General features: G+C 47.9%; 1 protein-coding gene across 1 annotated transcript in view; it reads right to left on the bottom strand.

Annotated features, from left to right (window-relative positions):
- Window positions 1-25,251, bottom strand: part of LOC138258999 (contactin-3-like) — a 1,120,386-nt gene that overhangs the window by 21,116 nt on the left and 1,074,019 nt on the right. The window contains exon 22 of the mRNA XM_069206372.1: window positions 17,820-17,985. Coding sequence (XP_069062473.1) covers window positions 17,820-17,985 — 166 coding nt within the window. The remainder of the gene's footprint in view (window positions 1-17,819; window positions 17,986-25,251) is intronic.

The raw sequence follows: 25,251 nt of genomic DNA, 5'->3' as shown, positions 1-25,251 counted from the left end.
GATATGGACGACGAACCTGGCCCATCACGCATGAGTGGTCAGTCTACCACCACCAGCCTCACCCTGCCCACAACTGAAACCACTTCCCCTGTGGCCAATGCACAGCAGAGCCCACCTTCCCACACCTGTATCCCAAGGTCAAATCAAACATCAGTGTGTCCCACAGGACAGGGGCAGGAGTCAACGGTGCAAACCAAAGACAATGACTCCCTGCTGTCAGTGGGAAGGGCCACACTGCACCAGGGGGACAGGCACAGGGGGCAAGGGGCAGTGGGAGGGTAATTGTGGGCCAAGGGATGAGGCAGGTACATTACACAACTGGCCAGGAGGCCAACTCCAGAGTCCTGGGAGCCTACCAGCAAACAACTGACAAGATGGGCCAGATACCCACCACCTTGCAGAACATGCAAAGGCTGGAGGGGAATACCACCAGGAGGCCATGCAGCAGTGGCTGGCACTAATGCCACAATGGTCTCTATATTAGGGGAATTAAAGGAATTGAACAATAACCTGTGAGACAAACAGCTGTACCACCCACTCTGATCAGCGCCCAGACATTTACCCCACTCCTCTGGACTATGATGTCATACACTTAATAAACACAAATCCATACAAGTCATGGTGCACGTCTCTTCATTGTATGTAGTGGCAAGCCTGTTTCCAAGCAGCAAATATATACACATATCGGCACCAGAACAATGTTGAAGTGACAGATGTATTGGGACACCCCAGCAGGTGTGTAAGTACTTCCAAATTGTAATGAGATCCAGTGTCAAAGATGGCAACAGACAATACAGTAATTAGGTTGCAGACAGAGATGTGACCTGAAGAGGAAATATGAAATGTAATCAGGATCAATGTTGTAAGGCATGTGAATCAAGTAAATCATCCACAGAATTTGAACACATACACAGGATGATTGGTCCTGCAGCTATGATACCACATATATAAGGGTCTGCATAGGTACTAACACACGTGTTCACCTCCCTGAGTAGTCTGGAACAGGTACTTGCCACATAGCAGCTTACAATGCAGTATGACATGCCTACGCAGCAGGACAAGCCTGATAAGTCCCCCTAATATATCCCCAAACAGGCAGACTGAGGACCCTAAACCTTTGGTACAACTATAAGGCAGTACTGCAATGGCACCAGCATTCCACACATGTACTTAGCAGCAGTGCATTTACACTACCCTTCATGGGAAATCACCTACCCTTCAAGGTCAGAAACCAGGATGGAAGGCTGTAGTCCACACACACACCTTGATGCATGCAAATACTCGCTACAGACTGGCTTCAGCCATATATCTTCCATGTGCAGATGACAGCCAATTCACACATACCTGTACATCAATGAAAGTAGTGATGAATCATGTCAGTCCTGTTGTCATGTGCCTCATCCTTGTCTGCCTCCCCCTCAGCATCAGAGTCACCAGCCCCAAACACTGCTCCAGTATTAATGTCCCCCTCCTCAAACAGTGGGAGGGGCCATCTGAGAGCCAAATTATGGAGCATGCAGGATGCAACAATGATCTTGCAGACTTTCCCTGGTCGGTACAGTAGGGCACCACCAGACACATGAAGGCAATGAAATCTAGCTTTCAAGAGACCGAAAGTCCGCTCAATCACTCGCCTCATCCGGCCATGTGCTTCATTGTACCGGTTCTCCCTTCCTGTAGTTGGATGTCGCACAGGTGACAGGAGCCTGGGCAGGTTGGGGTATTCGGAGTCACCTGTGTGGAAAAGGGAACATGACTATAGGTAACAATGCTAGGCAGAGTGCTGACTGTATTATAAGGGGTATAAGAGTCTGACATGGAGAGCAGTACACATACCTATGAGCCAGGCCCTTTCTCCCTGTAGCTGTGACATCATTGCAGGGACACTGCTGTTCCTCAGGATGTAGGAATCATGTACTGATCCAGGGAATTTAACGTTCACATGTGTTATGTATTCGTCTGCAGGACACACCACTTGTACACTGAGTGAATATGTACTCTTCCAGTTTCTGTAGACCTGTTCAGTGGTCCTCTGAGGTACAAAGGCAATGTGAGTCCCATCAATGGCCCTAATTACATGTGGGACATTTGATATGTTGTAGAAGGCTGCTTTTACAGTGGGCAATTCAGGGTGTTGTGGGAACCTAATGTACCTGTGCACATGCTTGAGTAGGGCATCCAGCACATCCTGCAACACCTTACTGAACTGGGGCTGTGAAAACCCTGCAGCCAGTCCCACTGTGCCCTGAAAAGAGACACTCGCCAGAAAATGCAGGACTGACAACACCTGGATTGTTGGTGGAAGGGCATGGGGATTTCTCAAGTACGGCAGGAGGTCCGGCTTCAACTGGGCAACCAGTTCCCGGATGCAAAAACGGTTCAGTCAATAGGTCAGGGTGATGTGGCTCTCTTCCATGGTGTCAAGATGTATAGGAGACTGGTAAACTGGTGCATTCCTCATCACTCCATTGTGGCAATATCTGTGTGGGGACACAAACATCAGTTTGGGAACCTCTCACAATGTAGTGAACAAAGTATGACATACGACAGTCACAAGGCTTTATTCATGCAAGTTGGCTGCCAAGTTGTGGGAAGACACATTACTCCACACTACATTCCTAACCTGATGATAGCACATGATCCCTGTGGCAATGGACCTATACAGGACATGTGCATGTACACCTTCCATGTGTTCCACTATACTGATCATATATGCTGACAACTGTAGTGACAAGTGTGGTGATGTCACCAGACACTCACTACACGTGTCATTATCCACAATGTGTGACCTAATGTATCTAATTGTGACAACATGCAGGTAATTACAATTATCTTACAGACTAATATGGCATCCTCCTGTCCAGCATGCATTGGACAGCTGGAAGCGACCTCGTTCTGCTGGCGGAAGTTGCCATGGTGGAAGGCGGTCTGAACCGCCGTGCAACTCCTCATTGGTTAACATTTACGTCTATGGGAGACTGGGAGCAATTACGATCACCTCTGGTGGTGACTGTCATGACCGCTACAGTCGTAACTGCCATTTTGTATGGGCAGCTCACTTGACTCCTGGCATTCGAGCAAGACAGACCTCCAGTTCGTGTGCTGCTGTGTCCTGTATCTTGGAGCAACTATGGCATTCACTGCAGGGTATAGGGCCCCAGCCTTCACTGTGGAGGAACTTGAGAAACTGGTGGAAGGGGTCCTACCCCTGTATGAGCGGTTGTATGGTGCTCCATGGCAACAGGTCAGTACAACGTCCTTTGTCCCACATGTGAGGTGGTGTATCATGATGTATGTGTGTGCACATTTACATGTCAAGACTGATCAGCTGTTTAGCATGCACATGATCTGCGTGGCATATTGGCAGTGTGCATGGTCCATGTTTGTTGTGTGTCACCGAAGGTTACTACTATGTTGGTATTATTTACATTGTGTCCCCTATTTTTGGAATGTTTCCCATGCAGGTCAGTGCCCACCAGAAAAAAAAAGGGTTATAGAGAGCCGTTATCAAGGAAGTGCGGACTCTGGGGGTCCATAGCTGGCGGAGCACCCACTGCAGGAAGTGGTGGGAGGACCTGAGACACTGGGCCCGGAAGACAGCAGAGGCCCAGCTGGGGACGGCCTCCCAATGTGGGAGGGGTGCCCATTAGACCCGGACTCCCCTTATGGCCCGCATACTGGTGGTGGCCTACCCAGAGTTGGATGGGTACTTCAAGGCAGCACAGCAGCCACAAGGGGGTAAGTGTTGACTCTCAGGTGACTACGCATAATTGCGTATTGTGACCCTCACTGGACTTGGAATTTACGTGATCCGATGTGATTTAGGGAATGTACAGTCCTGGTTGTCACACCCATCATGTAGGAGTGTGTCAGGTTAGCTATGTTGAGCCATGCAGGTAAAGAAGTGGTGGTACTGTGACACACGTTCATCTGTACGTATGCTGTCATGTCACTGGCTACATCCTCCATCTCTGCGTGTACTGTAGTAGTACAAGGTGGTCATATTGGCACTGTATATAGGTAATGACAGGCATGTTACATGAACATTGCAATTGTGTCACTTGCTACATCAATGGACCTCTGTACCACATGTACTCCACACATTCCTGTCAGCTAGTTATTGTTCTCAGTCCCTCTGTGCTCAGATTTGTATCATCCCATAATGGATAACACGTGGTTGGGTATGTTCCTGGGCTGGATTGTTGGCTAAGTCATTTAGGCAGCTGATTGACATTTAGTGGTCTTCATTCAGGTGTTAAGGCTGCAGGTTGAGGTGAGTTTGGGTATCGCTTCTGTGTCTCAATTGTAAAGGATTGCTAAATGGCGGCTCTCTGGTGGTGGCGGACCCATCTGGGACCACCCCAGCACCACCTTTGTCCACTACTCCCCTTACCAGCACTGCCCTCCCGGTAGCACCCCACCCAGTTGCCCTTGCCCGCTCACCTAGGAGAGTGGGCATCTCCTTCACCGCAGGCACCTCTGCCCCTGCCCCAGTTAGCCATGCTGCCCTCAATAAGGAGGCTATTGACCTTGTGAGGTCCATCTCTGTGGGGCAGACAACCATTGTGAATGCCATCCAGGGACTGGCATCCCAGATGCAGCAGTCCAATACATTCTTTGAAGGCATTCACGGTGCCTTGTCTGGCCTACAGAAATCATTTCAGGCTCTGGCCCCGTCGTTTATAGCAGCCATTGTCCCTTCATCTTCTGTCCCCCCTCCAGCTACCCGTTCCCAATCCACAACCCCTCTCCCTACACCTGCCCGAAGCACAACTACAGACCAGCATACTCCCACTACAACAGACAAGGTGCACAAAGACAGTCATGGGCATCACAAATGTTCACACAGGCATGCACACAAACAACATACATCTATAGACATAACAACAGACACTTCTCCCAGCATCCTCCTCCCTTACAGTCACATCTCCACTCACACCTTTCAGCACTGCATCATCACACACTGGTCTTGCTATCATTACTGTCATACCCTCAGTCACTACAACAGCAGACTCACAGACACACCCCACATACCACATCCTCACTCACCACGACTACCGTCTCTGTCTCCCGCAGCACATCCACCTCACTTGCACACACCACCTCAACATTCACTCACACATCTCCCATTCCCTCTCCCTGCCCCTCCTCCCAATGAATGCCCACAGACCCACTCACCCACCCAACATTCAGCCACCACACACATGCACGCATTGCACACACCAGCATCCAAGTACGGCACACCAACACCAAAGAGCACTCCCTCTACCTCTACCTCTACCTCCACTCCCAACCCTCAATTATGTGACCATCTCTGTACCTACAAAGTTTTCCTTGCTGCCCTTGACCTCTTCCCTACTCCTCTACCACCCCGTGTTCCCCGTAAACACAGTGTCCCCCTGCCCCTCTCAGGTTCTTCCACCTCCTATTCCTCGCGTGCCCCCTTCTGGTGTTTCCCCTGCTCCTCCACCCAACAAGAAATCCACCCCTCCCAGTGCCAAAGTCACCTCTCTCAAGCCAAAAACAAAACATGCCCCTTCCACATCCAAGCCTCCTCCAGCACCCCCAACCCCTGAGGTGCCTGGCTGTCTTCATTGATGCCCCTATGACATGGAGGCCTATTTGCTATCAGGAGTCGAGTTGCGGCCATGATATATATGGACTTAATGTGCTTCTGCATTAATGCAGGTTGGACTTGCCATTTGGCAGATTTTGTACATATTTATTATATTATTTTTATGGTTCCAATTACATCTGCCCACATTGCTGTGGTTGGCAAGATGAGTTGCTTCTCCTGGTTTTCTTCTACTTGGTGGTGTGACATCTGTGTGCAACGGTGTGTGAGGTCTGTGTATGGATTGTGTCTCAGTTGTTGCATGCGCTGGGTAGATGGGTTTTGCCATAGGCATGTTGTAATGTGTCTGACTGCTTGCTTGTAGGGTTGTATGGGGTGTTGTGTGTGTCCATGTGGATGGTGCTGCATGTGTGGATTTCTTTGATTGTTGGTTGTACCTGTTGAGTCATCAGTGTCATTGTTTGGATGTGTGTCCACTGCTTTTAATTATGTGTCATTGCTAGGGAGGTGACTGTCCAATCACAGGCAGGCCACTACCCTCTTGGTAGACCACTTCCTGGGAAGTGTGGTAAAAATCAATCGCAGGGAGCAACATTCCTTATTAATCCAAAATGGCAGGAATTGAATTTTGGAGGTTAGATCTGTCTGAGCCCACCCACTGGTGTGGTTAGAAATCCTAAACGACACCCCTCACCTGCCCTCTCCTAATCTAATAAAGAGGGCACCTAGTTGCCTAGGGTTTCAGGAAATGGGGAAGTCGCGAGCTGCACCAAATGTCCTTCCGTCCCTTAAAGACTAGTTTGGCTGCTCTCCCCCCATTCTGTTTCACGTATGCTAAGGCAGAGCTCCTGCCCCAAGGCACTTCCTTTGTGTTCAGCCCAGGCCACTTCACCCCTCATCCAGGCAGCCTGGCCAGGCAGTCAGAGGCTGGCCAATCAGAAAATCAGAAAAGGGCACTATAGAGCTGAAATTTGTCTCTTTTAGGAAGAGTTTTAAAACTCTTTCCCTGAACTAGTTATACTAAATCCAACAATAACAAGTTGTGGAATTCATTATAACAATTAATTTGAGACCAATCTTGCCATATCTTGCTCCTTTGGAGACTTTTTTGGTGGTCATTACAACCCTGGCTGTCGATGTTAAAGTGGCGATAAGACCGCCAACAGGCCAGCGGTAAAAAATGTGAAATTACGACAGTGACGGAAACCGCCAACAAAGACAGCCACTTTAACACACCGAGCGCCACGGCGGTACAAACAAACAGCGCAGCGGTCACCGCCAACAGACAGGCGGGAGACAATGTACCGCCCACACTATTATGACAGGCCAATCCGCCACCTTTTCCGGGGCGGATTCACTGCGGATAAAAACAAGTCGGAAACAGGAATCCCGAAGGAAAAACGCTCACCTCTACACACGCCAAGAGGAACGAGTACGCCATGGATCCGGAACTCCAAATTCTATCTGCAATAGTCTTGCTGCTCCTCTACCAGGAGCACGAATGCCAGCGGCGAAGACCACTGTGAGTACTGCACCTACGACACAGGGGAGGGAAAAAACAGGGACACACACACGGAACACCCCCACCCCCACCCTCACCCACTACAACACACACACTAATACATATTAATACATCACAGTTACACACCCAAACCCCCCGGAAGAATGCAAAGACAATAGAAAATGAGTGTAACCATTGTAATATATTAAAAGCAAGTAGGCGGAAACATATATATATACACCATGAACAAAATATATACCAAGCATAGTAGTCCAGGTAGTGCTCTAATAAAGTCAGTGGAACACTGGGACCAAACGGTATGGGAGAGGCCCACACAAGATCCCCGACCATGATGGATAGAACACTGCAGGGGCATCAGAGAGCAACTAAACAGGCACCTCAGGGGGAGGGAAAGGGGGCACCTCAGCCGGTTGAGTGCACAACGCCAAATGAACGAGGGGGCCACATGCCCACTGTTCAATCCTGGGGAGTGCAAAGCCACAGTCTCACAAGTCTCTCCAGTGGGTGGTTTGCCCACTGTTCAATCCTGGGAGTGCAAAGCCACAGTCTCACAAGTCTCTCCAGTGGGTGGTTTGCCCACTGTTCAATCCTGGGGAGTGTAAAGCCACAGCCTCACAAGTCTCTCCAGTGGGTGGTTTGCCCACTGTTCAATCCTGGGGAGTGCAAAGCCACAGTCTCTCAAGTGGATGACAGTCTCCACTGGTTCTGGAGGGGGCCTTGTGCCCAGAGTGCTTCATCCTGCTAAGGACCGAGGTAGTAGATGTGATACTCCACTGGTTCTGGAGGGGGCCTTGTGCCCAGAGTGCTTCATCCTGCTAAGGACAGAGGTAGTGGAAGTGAGTCTCCTCTGGTTCTGGAGGGGGCTTTGTGCCCAGAGTGCTTCATCCTGTCAAGCACTGAGGTAGTGGATGTGATACTCCACTGGTTCTGGAGGGGGCCTTGTGCCCAGAGTGCATCATTCACCCCGTGATGGACTCAGTTGCGTCAGTGCCCTTGCCGCTCATGGGCCAGCGGTGCTTGAGACGGCGGTGCCCTGTTCAGCAGTGCTTGAGACGGCAGTGCCCTGTTAAGCGGTGTTTGAGATGGTGTGCACTGTTCAGCGGTGCTTGAGACGGCAGTGCCCTGTTCAGCGGTGCTTGAGATGGCGGTGCCCTGTTCAGCGGTGCTTGAGACGGCGGTGCCCTGTTCAGCGGTGCTTGAGATGGCGGTGCCCTGGACAGCGGTGCTTGAGGCGGTGGTCTCCATTGCAGGGACTCAGCTGCTGGCAGTCCTTCACGGCCCAGCGGGGCTTTTGCTGGCGGTGGCCTCCTGGGCAGGTGGGCTTGTTCTGGCGGGCCTGTCCTGGGCAGCTGGGCTTGTGCTGGCGGGCCTGTCCTGGGCAACTGGGCTTGTGCTGGCAGTCCTGTCCTGGGCAGCTTGGCTTGTGCTGACAGTCCTGTCCTGGGCAGCTGGGCTTGTGCTGGCGGTCCTGTCCTGGGCAGCTGGGCTGGTGCTGGAGGTGGCCTCCTGGGCAGAGGGGATGATGGCAGTCCTCTCTGCTGTGCTGCTCTTCCCAGACTTTCCTGGTTTCTTGTGGCCATTCCCCACCTTTGGAGGGAGTCCACACTGCCACCGGGACCCCTGGGAGCGGCTTTGGTGGCTGGAGTCTTCCCCCTCTCCCGCCGGGCACTGGCCAACTTCTGATGCTTCACAGGTGGGGGACTGTCTGTGCTGTGGCTCCGTGCCACACTGGCTGCCCTGGTGGCCGGTGCACTCCAGATTCCGGTGACTACAGGCACCACTGGTCCCGGAGATGTTGTGGCTAAGGTGCTAGTTCGGGATCTAGGAGACGGACGGGGTGGGGGAGGTGTGGGAAAGAGGTCAAGGTTGGACAGGAAAAGTTTTTTTGACACACTGGGATGGGTAGCTGGAGGGGGTTTGGGAGAGGAGGAAGAGGTGGTGGTTGTAGGAGGTGTTTGTTTGCTGACTTTGGGTGAAGGTGCATGCGCTGGAGGCTGTCGTGAGGTGGATGGCTGTTGGGTGGGTGTGTGCCTACGTTTGTGTATCTTGGGAGGGGGCGTCACAGACACACTGGGAGAGGACACAGGGGACGTGTGAATGGTAGTGGGGTGGTGACTGCACGTGAGCGGAGTGTGTTGGTGGGTGTGCTGGAGAGGGACGTAGTGGCTGTAGAGGTAGTGCATGCAGGTGTGAGTGTAGACAAGACTGGGAGGGAGGAGGGAGATAAGGAGGAGGTGGACACAGTGGAGGCAGTGGATGTTGGTGTGTCTGCATGTATGTAATGCTTACGTGAGTGCCTGTGGGATGTGTGGTACTTATGTTTGCCTGAGCTTCCCTTGTGTGTTGAGATGTGTGCATGCTGGTCTGTAGGTGTGCTTGGGAAAGGCTGAGGTACAGGTGATTGGGTCGGGGTGGCGGAAGTTGGAGGGGGGAGGCTAGACACAGGGACAATGGCTACCATCAGTGCTGAGGCCAGAGTCTGAAAAGCTCGCTGAAGGGCCGCCTGACCAGAATGAATGCCCTCCAGGAATGCATTTGTTTGTTGCAACTGCCTTTCTACACCCTGGATGGCATTCAAAATGGTAGACTGCCCAACAGTGAGGGACCTGAGGAGGTCAATGGCCTCCTCACTGAGGGCAGCAGGGGTGACTGGGGTAGGGCCTGAGGTGCCTGGGGCGAAGGTGATGCCCACCCTCCCGGGTGAGCGGGCACGGGGCGAAGGCTCAGGGGCTGTGGGGAGGGCGGTGCTGGAAGTGGGGGTGGCGGAGGTACCTGTAGATGGGGGGGGCACAGATGTTGCCGCCACCACAAGGGAGCTCCCATCAGAGGACGAGTCTGTGTCACGGGTCTCAGCTCCTTTCCCCGCCGTGGAGCTCCCCTCACCCTCCGTCCCACTGGTGAAGTCTGAGTCCGTAGTGTGGCCCTCCATGGCCATGTGGGATGCAGCCCCCTGGAGCTCCGGTGCCACTGCTCCTCCGCCTGATGATGCTAGTGCACACAAGAATAGGGAGAACACAAAAAAGGGGGGGAACGACAGAAGAAAGACATTTTGAGTGCATGCAGTACCGCTACTGTTGATGGACACGACAGACACAGAAGCCCCATGCACTACGCCATACTCTTGGGCTCCACTGGTCAATTCCTGGGAAATGCCCTACAAGGCTATGGACGACATCTGCACACATAGATGACACAGGGGCATGACTAGGTGTACTTGGCACTCTACAGAGGTGGGGTGCCACATCACCCGGCATAGGGAAACCCACAGCCCACCTCCCCCACAAAGACCCCTCCACTGCGCGCAAAGTCAGGAGAATGAGAATGTACTCACCACCTTGTGTCTGCTGTGATGCCCTCAAGCGCCCATCCAACTCCGGGTAGGATCCTGAACATTAGGGGGGTCATGGTGCAATGGGCACCCCTCCCACGTTGGGAGGCGATCCCCAGCTGAGCCTCCGCCATCTTCTTTCTCAAACGGCGAATGTCCTCCCATCTTTTCTGGCAGTGGGTGCTCCGTCTGTGGAAGACCCCCAGAGTCCGGACGTCCTTGGTGATGGCACTCCAAATATGTTTTTTCTGGGTGACTCTGACCTACATGAAATGTACAGGGGGAAGAGTAAGTTATTACCAACTGCACCGTCAAAATGATTGGCCCCCATCCCTACCCTTGCCATGTGACACATGCATTCACTGTTGTTTCATGCACACCGCACTCTCCCCCCTTCCTTCTTACATCCAGCCCTCTCCACACAGGTATAGCTAATACAGCATGCTCCCAGTGTACTTACCTGTTTGTCTGGAGGACCGTAGAGTAGCGTGTACTGGGGGAGGACCCCATCCACAAGTTTCTCCAACTCCTCCGATGTGAAGGCAGGGGCCCTTTTCCCAGACACTCTAGCCATTGTCTCTTCCAGACCGAGGTCACAGCCGCACTTGCAGTGTAGGTCCTCTCCTGTCGAAGATCAGGTATCGAGTGATTGAACAGATAGAAAATGGCGGTCACGTCCGCGGCGGTGCATACCGTCACCGCCGGCGTACATCGTCATTGGCTCCTGGGACCCATAGGGTCCAATGCTAACCAATGCAGCATTGTGCCGCGGTCTTCGACCGCCTACCGCGACGGTGTACAACGCCAGCGCAGTTATCTCACATCCCATTGTCCCACTTTAGAGGTCGGGCAGCCGCCATTTCAGGGGCCCACATGGATTAATTTTCAACTGCGTCACACATACCTAGGCCTAGACTCAACATACATACAGGCCACCTTTTGTTTATGAATGGTGTTCTGTGTAAACTGTGGGTACGTAACTCTGAGTTGTTTGACTCTGTGCTCGCTGTTGTCCTTCATAGGCACCGTCTGCTGGGACATGTGAGGAGATGGCGGCATCCTCCGGTGTACCGACCGTTGGTGGATCTGTCGACAATGGAGGAGCGACATGTGATTATCACATACAGGCTTGACCGTGCCACAATCCAGGAACTGTGTACCCAGTAGGAGCCAGACCTGATGTCAGCAATCCGCCGTCCCACAGGAATCCCCCCTCAATTGCAGGTGCTGTCAGCGCTCCATTTCCTTGCAAGTGGGTCATTTCAAACAACAGTGGCCATAGCATCATGGATGAACCAGCCTATATTTTCCAACGTGTTGTCTAGAGTGTTGTCTGCCCTACTGAAACACATGCGGAGCTACATCGTTTTCCCTCAGGTGGAGGATTTGCCTACAGTGAAAGGTGATTTCTATACCCTGGGACATATCCCCAACATCATAGGTGCCATTGATGGGACCCATGTGGCTTTGGTTCCCCCCCCCACAGGAGTGAACAGGTGTACAGAAACAGGAAGATTTATCATTCAATGAATGTACAGATGGTATGTTTGGCCGACCAGTACATCTCCCATGTGAATGCCATGTTCCCTGGCTCAGTGCATGGCGATTACATCCTGCCGAATAGCAGCATCCCTTATGTGATGGGTCAACTCCAGAGGCACCGTGTGTGGCTATTAGGTGAACACCTGGGAGCAAGATAGTGGGAATGGTTGTCTGGGTATATCCCTACAGGTTAGTGCGTGTCTAACAGTTGTCCCTCGCCATTTGCAGGTGACTCTGGTTACCCCAACCTGTCATGGCTACTGACCCCAGTGAGGAATCCCAGGACAAGGGCAGAGGAACGCTACAATGAGTCCCATGGGCGAACTAGGAGGGTGATCGAGCGGATCTTCGGCCTCCTGAAGACCAGGTTCCGGTGACAGGTGGATCCCTATTCTACTCACCAAAGAAGGTGTGCCAGATCATCGTGGCCTGCTGTATGCTTCACAACTTGGCTTTGCGACGACAGGTGCCTTTTCTGCAGGAGGATGGTCCAGATGGCGGTGTTCTGGCAGCTGTGGAGCCTGTGGACAGTAAAGACGAGGAAACAGAGGAAGAAGACATGAACAACAGGAACTCAGTGATCCAGCAATATTTCCAGTGAGACACAGGTAAGAGTACAGACCTGCCTACTACATGTACTTTAACACTACTACCTCTCTACTGTCTGTCCTTTTCACCCAGTGTGTTGGCACTGAGTTGTCACTTTCCCTTACGATTTCACAGATGTGGGTCCCACTGTGTGACATCTGCTTAGATTCCTCATGGACTAGAGCTGTGTGACATAGGTATGTTGACATTACAATTGTAAGAGCATTTTGTCACTGTAATTGCTAATACACTATTTCGAAATCACAGACAGACTCCGGATTGTTTTGTGCTATAAGTGTGTTTATTTAAGTGCTCAATATTGGAGGGGGTAGTAAAATGGTGAGGGGTGATGGTGGAGGAATGTCCATGGCAGAGTCCAGTCTATTATTCTCACAGGTGCATTGCCCATATGGGCATAGGAAGTGGAGCTGGGGCAGTTTAAGTATGGACAGGGTGACAAAGTGGGACAGTGGGATGACAATCAGGGTGGTCTCATTTCTTGGCGGGGGTCTTGGCATCGTGCTCTGTTTTTGTCCTGGATCTCAGGCACCATTTGCGGGGTGGTTCTCTCTCTGCAGGGGGTGGGGTACTGGTGTGGTGGGCCTGTGGTGGGGCATCCTGTCCACTAGCACCGGCGGAGGTGGTGGGCAGTTCATCGTCCATGCTAGTGTCAGAGGCCCCTTGTAGTACCACACTGTCCCTCCTGGTGTTCACGAGTTCCTTCAGCACCCCTACGATGGTGCCCAGGGTGGAGCTGATGGTTCTGAGTTCCTCCCTGAAGCCCATATACTGTTCCTCCTGCAGGCGCTGGGTCTCCTGAAACTTGGCCAGTACCGTTCACATTGTCTCCTGGGAGTGGTGGTAGGCTCCCATGATGGACCGTGTACCCCAGTGCTTGCATTCCTGTGTGGGACCTTGTGTGATGATGGTTTAGGGGTTGTATGGGTATGTGCATGGCATGCATTGGTGATGGGTGTCCATGCTTTGTTGTTGCATGCAGGGCTTGGTGTTAGGATGCGTGGTTTGTGATGTAGGGACATTTGTGAAGAGTTAGAGTGATGGGGGTGAGGGTGGGGGTATGTGCTGGCATGCAGGTAGGGTGGGGGATGTAATAGTTAAGATTTGACTTACCAGAGTCCATTCCTCCACCTACTCCTGCGAGGCCCTCAGGACGCAGAATCGCCAAGACCTGCTCGTCCCATGTTGTTAGTTGTTGGGGAGGAGGTGGGGGTCCGCCCCCATTCCACTGAACCGCCAGGTGGTGTCTTGAGACCACGAACGCACCTTCCCCCGTTGGTCCTTCCACCTCTTCCTGATGTCCTCCCGATTTCTTGGGTGCTGTCCCACTGCGTTTACCCTGTCCACGATTCTTCGCCATAGCTCCATCTTCCTTGCAATTGAGGTGTGCTGCACCTGTGATCCGAATAGCTGTGGCTCTACCCGGACGATTTCCTCCACCATGACCCTGAGCTCCTCCTCCGAGAACCTGGGGTGTCTTTGCCGTGCCATGGGGTGGTGTAGGTGATGTGTGGGGTGGAGTGTGTGGTGATAAGTGTGCTGATATGTGGTGTGTTGTGTGAGGTGCGTGGAAGTTCTGTGGGTGATGGTGTTGTGTGCATGTGGATGCTGTTGTTCTTGCTGGTGCTGTCTCTCTTTGGCCTTCTTTCGGAATTTTTGGTAGTAGGGGTTTGTGGGAAATATGGGTGTGTGTTTTATATTGTATTGGGTGTGTGGGAGTGGTGTGTGTATGTGTATCAGGTGTGTGTATTTGGAATTGTCCAATGTGGCTGTGTTTTGAAATATGTGTGTATTTTGAGCGCAGCGGTGTGTACCGCCAATGGAATACCGTGGTTGAAAGACCGCCACGTGGATTCGTGTGTTGTGATAGTGTGGGCGTATTTCTGTTTGGCGTGACGGTGAAGGTTTTGTTTTCGCCAGTTTATCACTGACCTTTGGTGTGGGAGACTTGTGTGGCTGTCTGAATTTTGGCAGATTCCGAAATGTGGGTCATAATAGCTGTGGCGGAATTCCGCGGCGGCAGAGGTGTGTTGGCGGTCTTCTGAACGGCGGTAAGCAGCTTTTACCGCCAATGTTGTAATGAGGGCCTTTATTAATTACAATAAATTCTCCCCATTTTAGCTTATGGAGCCTATTCACTACAGTGAGGGAAAAACAAATGTGGCTATTTTACCTCAACAGGGCTTATAAAACAATTGTATAAGGTCCCTGCTTATAGTTACAAGGCACCCAACCCTAGGGGCACTTAGGACACACCTTAGGGGTGATTTATATGTAAAAAATAAAGTAGTTTAAGACTTTGGAAGTACTTTTAATTCCAAAGTCGAATTTACATATAACTTTAATTTAAAAGCAGCCAGCAAGGCAGGCCTGGCTTTAAAATGATCCTAGGCACCTCAACAGTGCACCTATAGGTGCACCATCTATACTGGGGTCCCTAAACCTACATGCCAACCATATACTATTGACTTATAGGTAAGTTGTCATAGCCAAATATAATTAGCCTAATTTCCATCCTCATTTCACAGATCACAGGCCCTGGGACAGGTTTGCAGTACCCAGGGCACCATCAAAGTCAGGAAAAGACCTGCAAAAAGTGAAAATGGGAGCAAAAAGTTAGGGGGCCTCTTCAATCAAGACAATCAGATTGTTCTGAAGTGGGGTTGGGAGGGGAAAAAGTGCAGTCTCAAAATCCCTGAACTGAACTGTTCTCACAAAGGTGGACAAGGAAAATAGAACAATTGCCACAATAATACCAACTAAATCAACTGGTTGTTTTATTGTTGTTGCAGCCACGGGTGGCTTCCTTTTACTGAACAAGCAGTCCAGGAAAATGCAGAAGCTTCTGTGTGACAGGAAACGTCATTCAAGCACCCCAGTATCCCCGACGCAGTCTGAATCAGTTTTCCGCTTTTTACTCCGAATTCATGGACACTGGCAGTCATTCTGACCGCGGCGGGCGGCGGTCGCCGCCCGCCATGCGGTCACCGCCCACCATGCGGTCACCGCCGAATGACCGCACCGCGGTCAAAAGACCGCGCGGCCATTCTGGCTTTCCCGCTGGGCTGGCGGGCGCCCACCAAAGGAGCACCCGCCAGCCCAGCGGGAAAGCCCCTGCAACGAGGAAGCCGGCTCCGAATGGAGCCGGCGGAGTTGCAGGGGTGCGACGGGTGAAGTAGCACCCGTCGCGATTTTCACTGTCTGCTAAGCAGACAGTGAAAATCTTTGTGGGGCCCTGTTAGGGGGCCCCACGACACCCGTTCGCCAGGAACAGGCTGGCGGGAAGGGGGTCGGAATCCCCATGGCGGCGCTGCAAGCAGCGCCACCATGGAGGATTCCCTGGGCCAGGGGAAATCCGGCGGGAAATCGCCGGATCCCCTTTTCTGACCGCGGCTTTACCGCTGCGGTCAGAATGGCCCTGGAAGCACCCCCAGCCTGTTGGCGGTGCTTCCGTGGTCCCCGGCCCTGGCAGTTTGAAACCGCCAGGGTCGGAATGAGGGCCACTGTCTTTAAGCTAGCTGCTCTGGTTCTGCAGTAACTGTCGGCGAAATGTACTGGCTCATTTGCTTGCAATTTGAGGTGTGGTATGTACCTGTCATATTGCCACTTTAGCTGACTGCTCATGATGCAGAACCACTCTGTGTTTTGAACATTCTTCGGATGCTTTTTCAAGAAAGTGAACAATCGCCGAATAAAAGTCCTGAAAAATGTTTAGCAGGCTTCTGGAAAAATAGTTGCAATTTCTACGTTCCTTAAAAAATAAATAAAATAGTAAAGAGTGTCAGTGTTCCCACGCAGTATTAAGCTCAGTTAAAAAATTAAGTTATAATTGCACTTACTGGCCGAAGATCACTTCCTTAGCAACAACATGCTTGTCCACATTTCAGAAAATCTGAAATCGAAAGTAAAGGCGTGTACGATGCAGGACTCCTCCTCCTGACTGCCCCTTAGCATTAAACAGCACACTAGCATTGGGTGGAAATGAAGGAGATGGTTCCCACACCTAGGTGATTGCTACCCACTCCTTCCTTGTCTTATTCTCATCAGCTGGCTCTGCCCTGGCCTATCACTTGAATGGAACTGTGACGACAACTTAGGCCAAAGCATAAACACCCAAATGGAAACTTATTCAGTAATTATAAATCTTACTATGACCAGCACTGTGATGTCACTGCCCTGGCTTGTGCCTAAAGGGCGAGGTCTTTCATCGCACGACACATGCTCAGGGCTCTCCAGTCATAGAACTCACCAAACAAACAACCTAGTAGTACCACTTGAATTTCTATCTCTTCCACCCAATTGATAGTAGAGCAATGCCCACCACAATCTTAAACACCGACCACTAGTGCCTTAAATGAGTGTATGTCCCAAATTAACTTGTCTTTTGATTTCAAGTCACTCCCCACAAGTTAGACTCATACTAACCATGTAATTAATTTTGTTAATAGTTAAAGTATCTTTGGACCAGATGTACAAAACAAAGCAATTTTGCATTTCGTAAATAGCGACTTAATAGAAATCGCTATTTAAGAAATGCAACATGCTATGTACAAAGATACTGATTTCCTAAAAGCGATTCCTACAAAGTAGAACTCGCTATTAGGAAATCGGCATTAAGTAATCCCATTGCATTTGAGTCAATGGGCCAGTTTTGCATTTCCTAAATAGTGATCTCTTAATAAGAACAACAACAGCTATTTTGCCAGACTGACACATAGCAATAAAATCAGAGCATGCTTGGCTTGGAAATCAGGCTATGGACATGGAAGGAGTCAAAATATCAGTTGCCCTTGGCAAAAAAATGATGAAAAGATTTCTCAATACTGGGCCATGTAGCAGGATTGTAATATTTGTAGGCCGCATGCATCTTACACGGACCGAGAACCATTGAAGTCTAGAAATAGGAAGCTTTACAGTGGCAATGTCTGTGGACTTGAAATCAGTTTGTGGTGGAAACAGAGAAAGTAAGTGGTAGACATTGTCCTTCAGTTCAAACTGCATACCTGGCCAGAGTGTATTCACTTTGGAACTAAGATGAGCATTTTTTTCACCAATCGTCAGGGCCCTACATCATACTGAAGTTGGTAATGAATGGTAATTGAGTCCTCCATTTGTTGCAAATACGCCCAATCAAATAGATATGATAAATGCAATGTTATTGACTGGCAATTACAGCATCACAATGTCATAATTCATGAAACTAACATATTATAATTATTTTAGATAATTTAGTGTACTTAACATACTTGACATTTTTGGTATTCTGATTTGGTTGCTTTTTGTCCCATCACCACCCTCGGTTGTTGCCGAAATTTCTATGTTGTAATCTTCACCTACAGGTAAGAACAGCTCTGCTGAGGTATATTTGGTTTGTAGAATGTTTTTCTGGTGGTCATTTGTCCAATATAAAACCTATCAAAAACAAAAACAAGTTATGAAATTGCACCATAAATCATTTGTTAACTAAAGAAAAAATCTCACAGTTTGGGTTCTGCATCTTTGGTCGAGTGTGTGCAGGATTAAAAACACACAGAACGGGGCATTAGAAACGGTCATGAATATATACCCAGATCTTCTCTTTAATATGATGTTCTGTATACCCGAGTCCCTAGCGCTGTGTTGCGGTAATGAGGATTTTCTAGATATACTGAATATAATATTCCTCAAGGATCATCCCTATCCTGCCTCTTGTTCTTAATATGCTTCTATTGCAACTTCTTAAGCAGTGCTAACTTAACTTCATAATGTACGTAGATGTCACAAACATCAATTTCCAACCCAGTTGCATTATAAACACCACAGACATCACTTCATGCTTCAATCATGTACCCCACTTGATAAACAAGATCGTCCTTGGTATGAAGAGAACTATACTGGGATCACTCAGAGGGTGTAAAGCATTCTGTCTCACTACCCTCTAACTGTCTCACTAACGTCCAAATTTCTCACTACTCTTGACAGTACTCCTTCATCAAGCATCCCAAAGCCAATGCAGTGGTCAAAGAGACCAATCTCAAGCTCTCCAAAGTCCTCTCACTGTTCAAAACCAAACATCAAGTGAAAATGTCTATTGTGATGAGTATGTCTTTTCTAGACTAATTGGAAGATCATTTCAAATCACTTCAGCAAACTCCCCATTGCTTCATTACAACGCAACATAAACCGCTGATCATCAGTTGCTAACTTGATACGTTAATACTGCCTCAAGCAGGTATTAAATAGAGGAAGACGTCTGAGGAGCTCCATCAGCTCCTCCTTGAGATCTGAAGAAAATCATATGCATTCCAGGAATGTACTGATAACTGAACACTGAGCATTTATGTTCCAAAAAAGCAGACTATCAGGAGCCACAGTTGTGCAACATCAGCTATGGACACTTATCTACCCAATTTGATAAATTTTGGCCACTACTAACAACTAAACTTTTGGCATTTCTTATTTTGTGCACTGAAGTATCCAAAACGCAAAATGTAGCACATTTATAAAATTCAAAATAAATTACATTCATATCTGAAACATTGAACACGTAGCACCTCTTTCATTCCTCAATTGTTAGCAGCTTCTTTTCACTCTAGACTATGGGGGTTATTACAACTTTGGAGGAGGTGTTATTCCATCCCAAAAGTGACAGTAAAGTGACGGATATACCACCAACCGTATTACGAGTTCCATAGGATATAATGGACTCTTAATACGGCTGGTGGTATATCCGTCACTTTACCGTCACTTTTGGGACGGATTAACACCTCCTCCAAAGTTGTAATAACCCCCTATAACTGTGCTGACCTAATCTGTGAAGTCCATCAAAGTGAAATACTTTGGCACTATTCCATCATAATTCAATGCGATATTCCTGAGACACATACTAATACTATTGCTAAAAAGAAAAAGAATAATAAAAAATAAACTGAGAAACTATTTTGAACAGAGCTTTGTACTACACTTCAACAATTCTTAATCATTGTAAAAATCAGGTGATACTGTTTCACAATTTAAATCGTGCCAGCGTGCCAGACTACAGAATTATAGAGTCACCCCTGATGGGGTTCAAACTTGTGACCTCGAGATTACAGCTATTTAGGTAACACAAATTCAACCCATTTAGGCATATTACCTAATTATGTCCATTACTGCATCCCTTCTAAATTTGCCTTAGCAAACGTCAACAGAAAGTAGCCACTACTACTTTCCTTTACTTCTGTATATTTACTGCAACATGACATCAGCTGAGGAAAAATATGCCATTTTGTAATTTTGAACATTCTTCACTTTCAGTGAAATGAGATACTTGAAATTTCGTTCTAGAAATATTTGATAAAACCAGTTCTCTACAAAGACATTTCACCATTACAAACCGAAACTCATACTATTGTTACTATAACATTGTAACTAACTCTATGTGGTATTTGTGTTTTCAGGCCTACAGTGGCAACACTATATGTAAAAATTCACGCTTCAAAACTGATTAATGGAAGTTTTTAACATGTCACCAACCCCAATGTACCTGTGTGTTATACCAGTGACTGCATACAGTATTTTAATACACAAATACATTTGGAAAAATACAGTTGATCAAAATATTGACTTTCTATACCTACAATCTAAAGTATATAAAAAAATTACAGCAGAAATATTGAGGGTAAAAAATTGAAAAAGATCTATTACAAAATTATAGCATTAAGAAACAACAATCCATTTTACCGATACATCTTAAATTTTAATGATTAACATCCTGTTGGGCATGGCCTTTTCTGCAAGATCAAACATTGTGCCTTTCCCCTTTACTTTTTGCTGAATTTGTTTTGCTGGCCTTAGGATTCTTTGGACATTATCACTGCTACCAGTGCTAAAGTGCTTGTGCTTCTTCCTCTAAACCTGATAGAACTGGCTTATCTCAATTGACCTATTTAATTTACTGTAAAGCCCTTGGAAAGTGGTACTACATGTGTCCAGGGCCTGTAAAGTCAATGCTACTAGTAGTCTTGCAGCATTGAATGTGCACACATTCAAGTAGCTCTTTAACAATGCCTCAGGGCCGTCATTGCAATTTGTGAGAGTAGTTTAACTGCCATTTCCAACTGGTAAAATAAACCTTTTGCCAGGTCCAAATCTTCCTTTTTGAAACATGTCATCTCTAAGATAGGCCCTGTACAGCCCAGGGGGCAGGGTGCATTCTATGTAAACTGTTGGGCATGTACTTTGAAGTTTTACATGTCCTCATAGCAAAACAACTCTTACATTTGTTTTTTTCACTATTGCAAGGCTTACCTCTCCCATAGGCTAACATTGGATTTACCTTAATACATTTAATAAGTTATAATTTCTAAATATGAGCAGGTAATCAATTCATGATTGGTGTCTTTATAATTGTAATGAGAAATCTTCTCTTATGTCAACATCAGATTTTAAGTTGAAATTTTGAAAATGCCACGTTTTAGAAAGTTGGAATTTTCCTGCCTAGTCATTTATGCTTGTAGTCTGCCTTTGGGGCACATGACTCGGTTTAAGTGATAGTTGAGCTTTGAATATTTCCCCTAGACAGCTGCAAAAGAGAGCTTAGTTGTGCCTGGATGGGCCATCACTGGCAGGAGGAGAGTGCGAAACTGGGCACAGTCCTACCTACACTTGAATAGGCTGTGACCTGCCTCCACACAAAGAGCTGCATTTCCCCTGCAGTTTGTTTGGAGTGAGGGCAAGGAAGAATGGAAGCCTGTGGACTTCAAAGGTAAGCCGCTAGAAGCATCTGCCACTTCAAAGGCAGAAAGTAGTATAAATATTGGACCTCAGCAACCAATTCTTCAGTACCCTTCTAGACCGGTGGATACTCTGCCAGAACAAAGGACATCTGTGCTGCTGAAAGGACTGCCACTCTGCTGGACTGCTGCCCTTCTGCCTTTTGCCCTTTTGAATGGCTGAGAAGGACTAGACCTGCATCTGTCGAACACAGGACCTCAAGGTGATTCCAAGGGCTAGTTGGCTGGCCTTCTGACTAGAGCCTCAGGGACAGAAGTTTCTGATAACCTTGATGCCAGCACTTGGACTCTGCCATCTGTGAGCACTAACTGCTTTGGCAGTTAATAGAGTAGTCCTGTCAAACTTCCTACATCCCAGAATCAGGTGATGGTTGTGTATTGTAGAGGGGTGTAAGTTGTGTGATGTATAAATCTATATGCACTTACAGGTCATATGTTGTGCATTTGTGAGAGGCAGTGTCTCTCATCATGTTGTCTCTTAATATGACTTTGAAGACAGCACATATTACCTGTAGTGAGGTATGTAAGTACAGAGATATTCTCAGAGTTGTAGCCATTCTGTTGGCTGTTCATACCTGGAAGTGCACATTCTCCATTTCTTTATTGGAGGCGCAAAAGGTCTGATGTCTAGTTCTAGTTTTATTGGGACATGGTCTAAGATTCTCCCCTCTAGGATCGCGCAGTCTGGTAATGCATGTAATGTCAGGTTGGATGTGAGAAGGTACTGCACACACAGGATATGAAAGTGTACTATTTCTTGTATGGATCGAACAGTTACCAGAGGTCGATCAATCCATGTTCAGCTATGATAATGCCTACTATGGCTCTATTTTTCACCTTGTGTTAACTTTATTATCCGTAACATTTCTATCTATGATTGGATCGAAGGTTAGGTTGCAATCACCTCCTGTCACAATTTTTGCATTCTCTTTTTCCATAAGGACATGTCGTAGTGCAAATAGAAATCCTGCTTTGCTTGTGTTTAGTGTGCGTTTGTTGTATAGACCAAAATGTTGTGTCAAGAGTGCATAGTTTTGTAATTGTAAAGTGACCCCTTTGGTCAATTCATATTTTAAGGACTGTATGTTTTAGGCAATAATTCAAAAGTATTGCTACCATACCCTCCAAAACTGTCCCCTGGTCTGGTCCTGGTTGGTCAGCAGTCTGTCTCATTCTTCAACTTCCTCCCTGCAACTGCTGCCCACACAATCCCTTTTCAATTTCTATAATTCATAAAGGGTCAAGTGTGTTTCACATATCAATGCTATACTTGTTTTTTGTCACCATTTGACATAATAACTTATTGCATCTTATGTAGTTGTTCATCCCATTGATATTTAGATTATAGTGAGTGGTGGCCCAGGATCAATTGTCCTTATGATAAGTGTATTGTTCTATTTCTGCTTCATCTCACCCTGTAAGAGCAGTTTTATCAGCTATAACATTTTTAGCTGGGTGGAAGTGGGGAGAATGGCTTGTAATGGAAGGAGGCAATGACCATAAAACAAAAGTAGCCAGAACAGCACTGGAAAAAGGGGGAAGGGGCTATAATTGTCGGACTGCTGATGTGCACTTTCTATTACTACAGGGGCTTTTACTGTACAGGTCAAGCCTGCAGAAAGGGAACCACAAGGTGTTTGGTGTAGTATTTGCACATTCCTCTTTATCTAGAAACAGTCAGTGAGATAAGAAAGGAGGTCCTATTCCAGTAAAGTGACCAGTTTATCAATCAATTAAGCTAAACTTTGAGCCTAATGGATTACCTCTTGAGGCTCCTAATGCCCCGCTCATCCTATACAGTGAGGTAGAGAATGCAATACAGTCCTAAAACTTTCCAGGTGTGCAGAACAGTGAAGTCAATGCTACATAACAAGAATCGAGTAAGATCATTTTAGCTTGGTTGGAGGAGTCAATGGCCAAAAAGTAGAAAAAAGAAGAAAGGAATGAAAAGGTGGGTGAGCAGAATATTGAGTACTGTATCTGTATACCCACCTGCTCAGAGTCTTATTGGCTTGTGGAGAAATATTCTCTGTTTACAACACAACCCATGAGGGGTTCAAATCCAGTTGGACACCATTGATGCAAATGTATAGGTAACATAAGCGATGTGTGGTGGTCAATTGTGCTCTGCAAACTCTTGCACCTAAGCACTAGAGTGGTGTTAGAAATGGGGTATTTGGTTGGCAGTCAGGTTACCCACCGTCCAAGCAAGGACCCTCACTCTAGTCAGGGTAAGTCACACACAATCCAAATTATCCTGTGCCCACCCTCTGGTAGCTTGGCTCTGTGCATTCAGGCTTAACTTAGAAGGCAATGCGCAAAGGATTTGTGCAATAAATCATGCAATAACACAGTAGAACACCACAAAAATACACTATTTATCTGGTAAGGTGCAGGATAAAACGATCAAGATTCAATAAGTATACTTTGAAATATCACTGTAAAAATGAAATAAAGTGTCTTTAGTCTTTTAAAAAGCAACAAGTGTATCCTGCAAGCACAAAGTACCTTGTTTGCGTTAAAATTCTCAGCAAGGGACCACAGAGGAGGAGATGTACAGAAAACGGGGAGGTGTGCGCTGATTCTTCCAGTGCACACAGACGATGTGTCGTTGAATTTTCATGCAGGGCAGGCTTTGCATCAATTTCCGGTGCATAGACTGGGATCCTCTTCAGGTTGTGAGGTTTTCGGATGCCCCAAGGATGAGGCGTCGAAGTCATGGGCATGCAGGACAAAGTCACAGGGGCTGCGTTGATCCGGAAGGAGATGTGTGGAAATTTCTACTGCACGGCAGGTGCTGCGTCAATTCCTCTCAGGAAGGCGGGCTGTGTGATTCAGGCTCCGCTTTGTGTTGATCCAGTGGGCTGTGCATCGAATTTCCAGTTACAACGCTGACACTGCGCCGATCTTCTCCTTGCAAAGTCAGGCTGCATCATTGCGGTTCAGCGTGCAGTGATTTTCTCAGGCTGTGCAACGTTTCTTGCAGGCTGTGGGCCAATTTTCGCCGCACAAGGAGTTCCTTTGCAGGAATGAAGTCTTTTTTGGTCCTGAGACTTCAGGGAACAGGAGGGAAGCTCTAACCAAGCCCTTGGAGAGCACTTCTCAGCACAGCTAGAGAGCAGCAAGACAGCAGGGCAACAGCAAGGCAACAGTCCTTTTCAAAAAAGCAGTCCAGGTGAGTCCTTTGGGCAGCCAGGCAGTTCTTTTTGGCAGGTTGCAGGTTCTGGTTCAGGGTTTCTTCTCCAGGAAGTGTCTGAGGTGGTAGGGTCGGAGACCCCGCGTAAATACCCAAACGTGCCTTTGAAGTGGGGAGACTTCAAAGAGTGGCTTAGAAGTGCACAAGGTCCCCTTTCAGTTCCATCAGGTCTGCCAGGGTCCCAGTAGGGGGTGTGGCAGTCCTTTGTGTGAGGGCAGGCTACTGTCCTTTGGCATGTAAGTGTCAGGCCCTCCACCCTCCCAGCCCAAGAAGACCCATTCAATATGCAGATGTTTGCAAGTGTCCTGTGTTTGGGGTTTGTCTGAGTGAATGCACAAGGGACCTATCTAATAAATGTAGCCAGACATGGATTGTAAGACACAGAAGTATTTAAGTGCAGAGAAATGCTCACTTTCTACAAGTGGCACTTCTAAGATAGTAATATTAAATCCAACTTCACCAGTCAGGAGGATTTTGCATTACCATTCTGGCCATACTAAATATGATCTTGTTACTCCTTTCAGATCAGAAGCTATGACTCAAACAGTATATGAGGGTTGCCCTAAGGTAGCCTATGAAAAGAGCAGGCATCACAGCAGTGTAAAAATGATTTTAGGAGTTTTACACTACCAAGACGTGTAAACTACACAGGTACATGTCCTGCATTTTGTCTACACCTCACCCTGCGCTTGGGTTACCTAGGGCCTACCTTAGGGGTGACTTATATGT

This window comes from Pleurodeles waltl, chromosome 9, assembly GCF_031143425.1.
Source record: "Pleurodeles waltl isolate 20211129_DDA chromosome 9, aPleWal1.hap1.20221129, whole genome shotgun sequence".
NCBI classification, from domain to species: domain Eukaryota; kingdom Metazoa; phylum Chordata; class Amphibia; order Caudata; family Salamandridae; genus Pleurodeles; species Pleurodeles waltl.
Note: the sequence above shows the minus strand (reverse complement) of the source record. Positions and strands in the feature narration are given on the sequence as shown.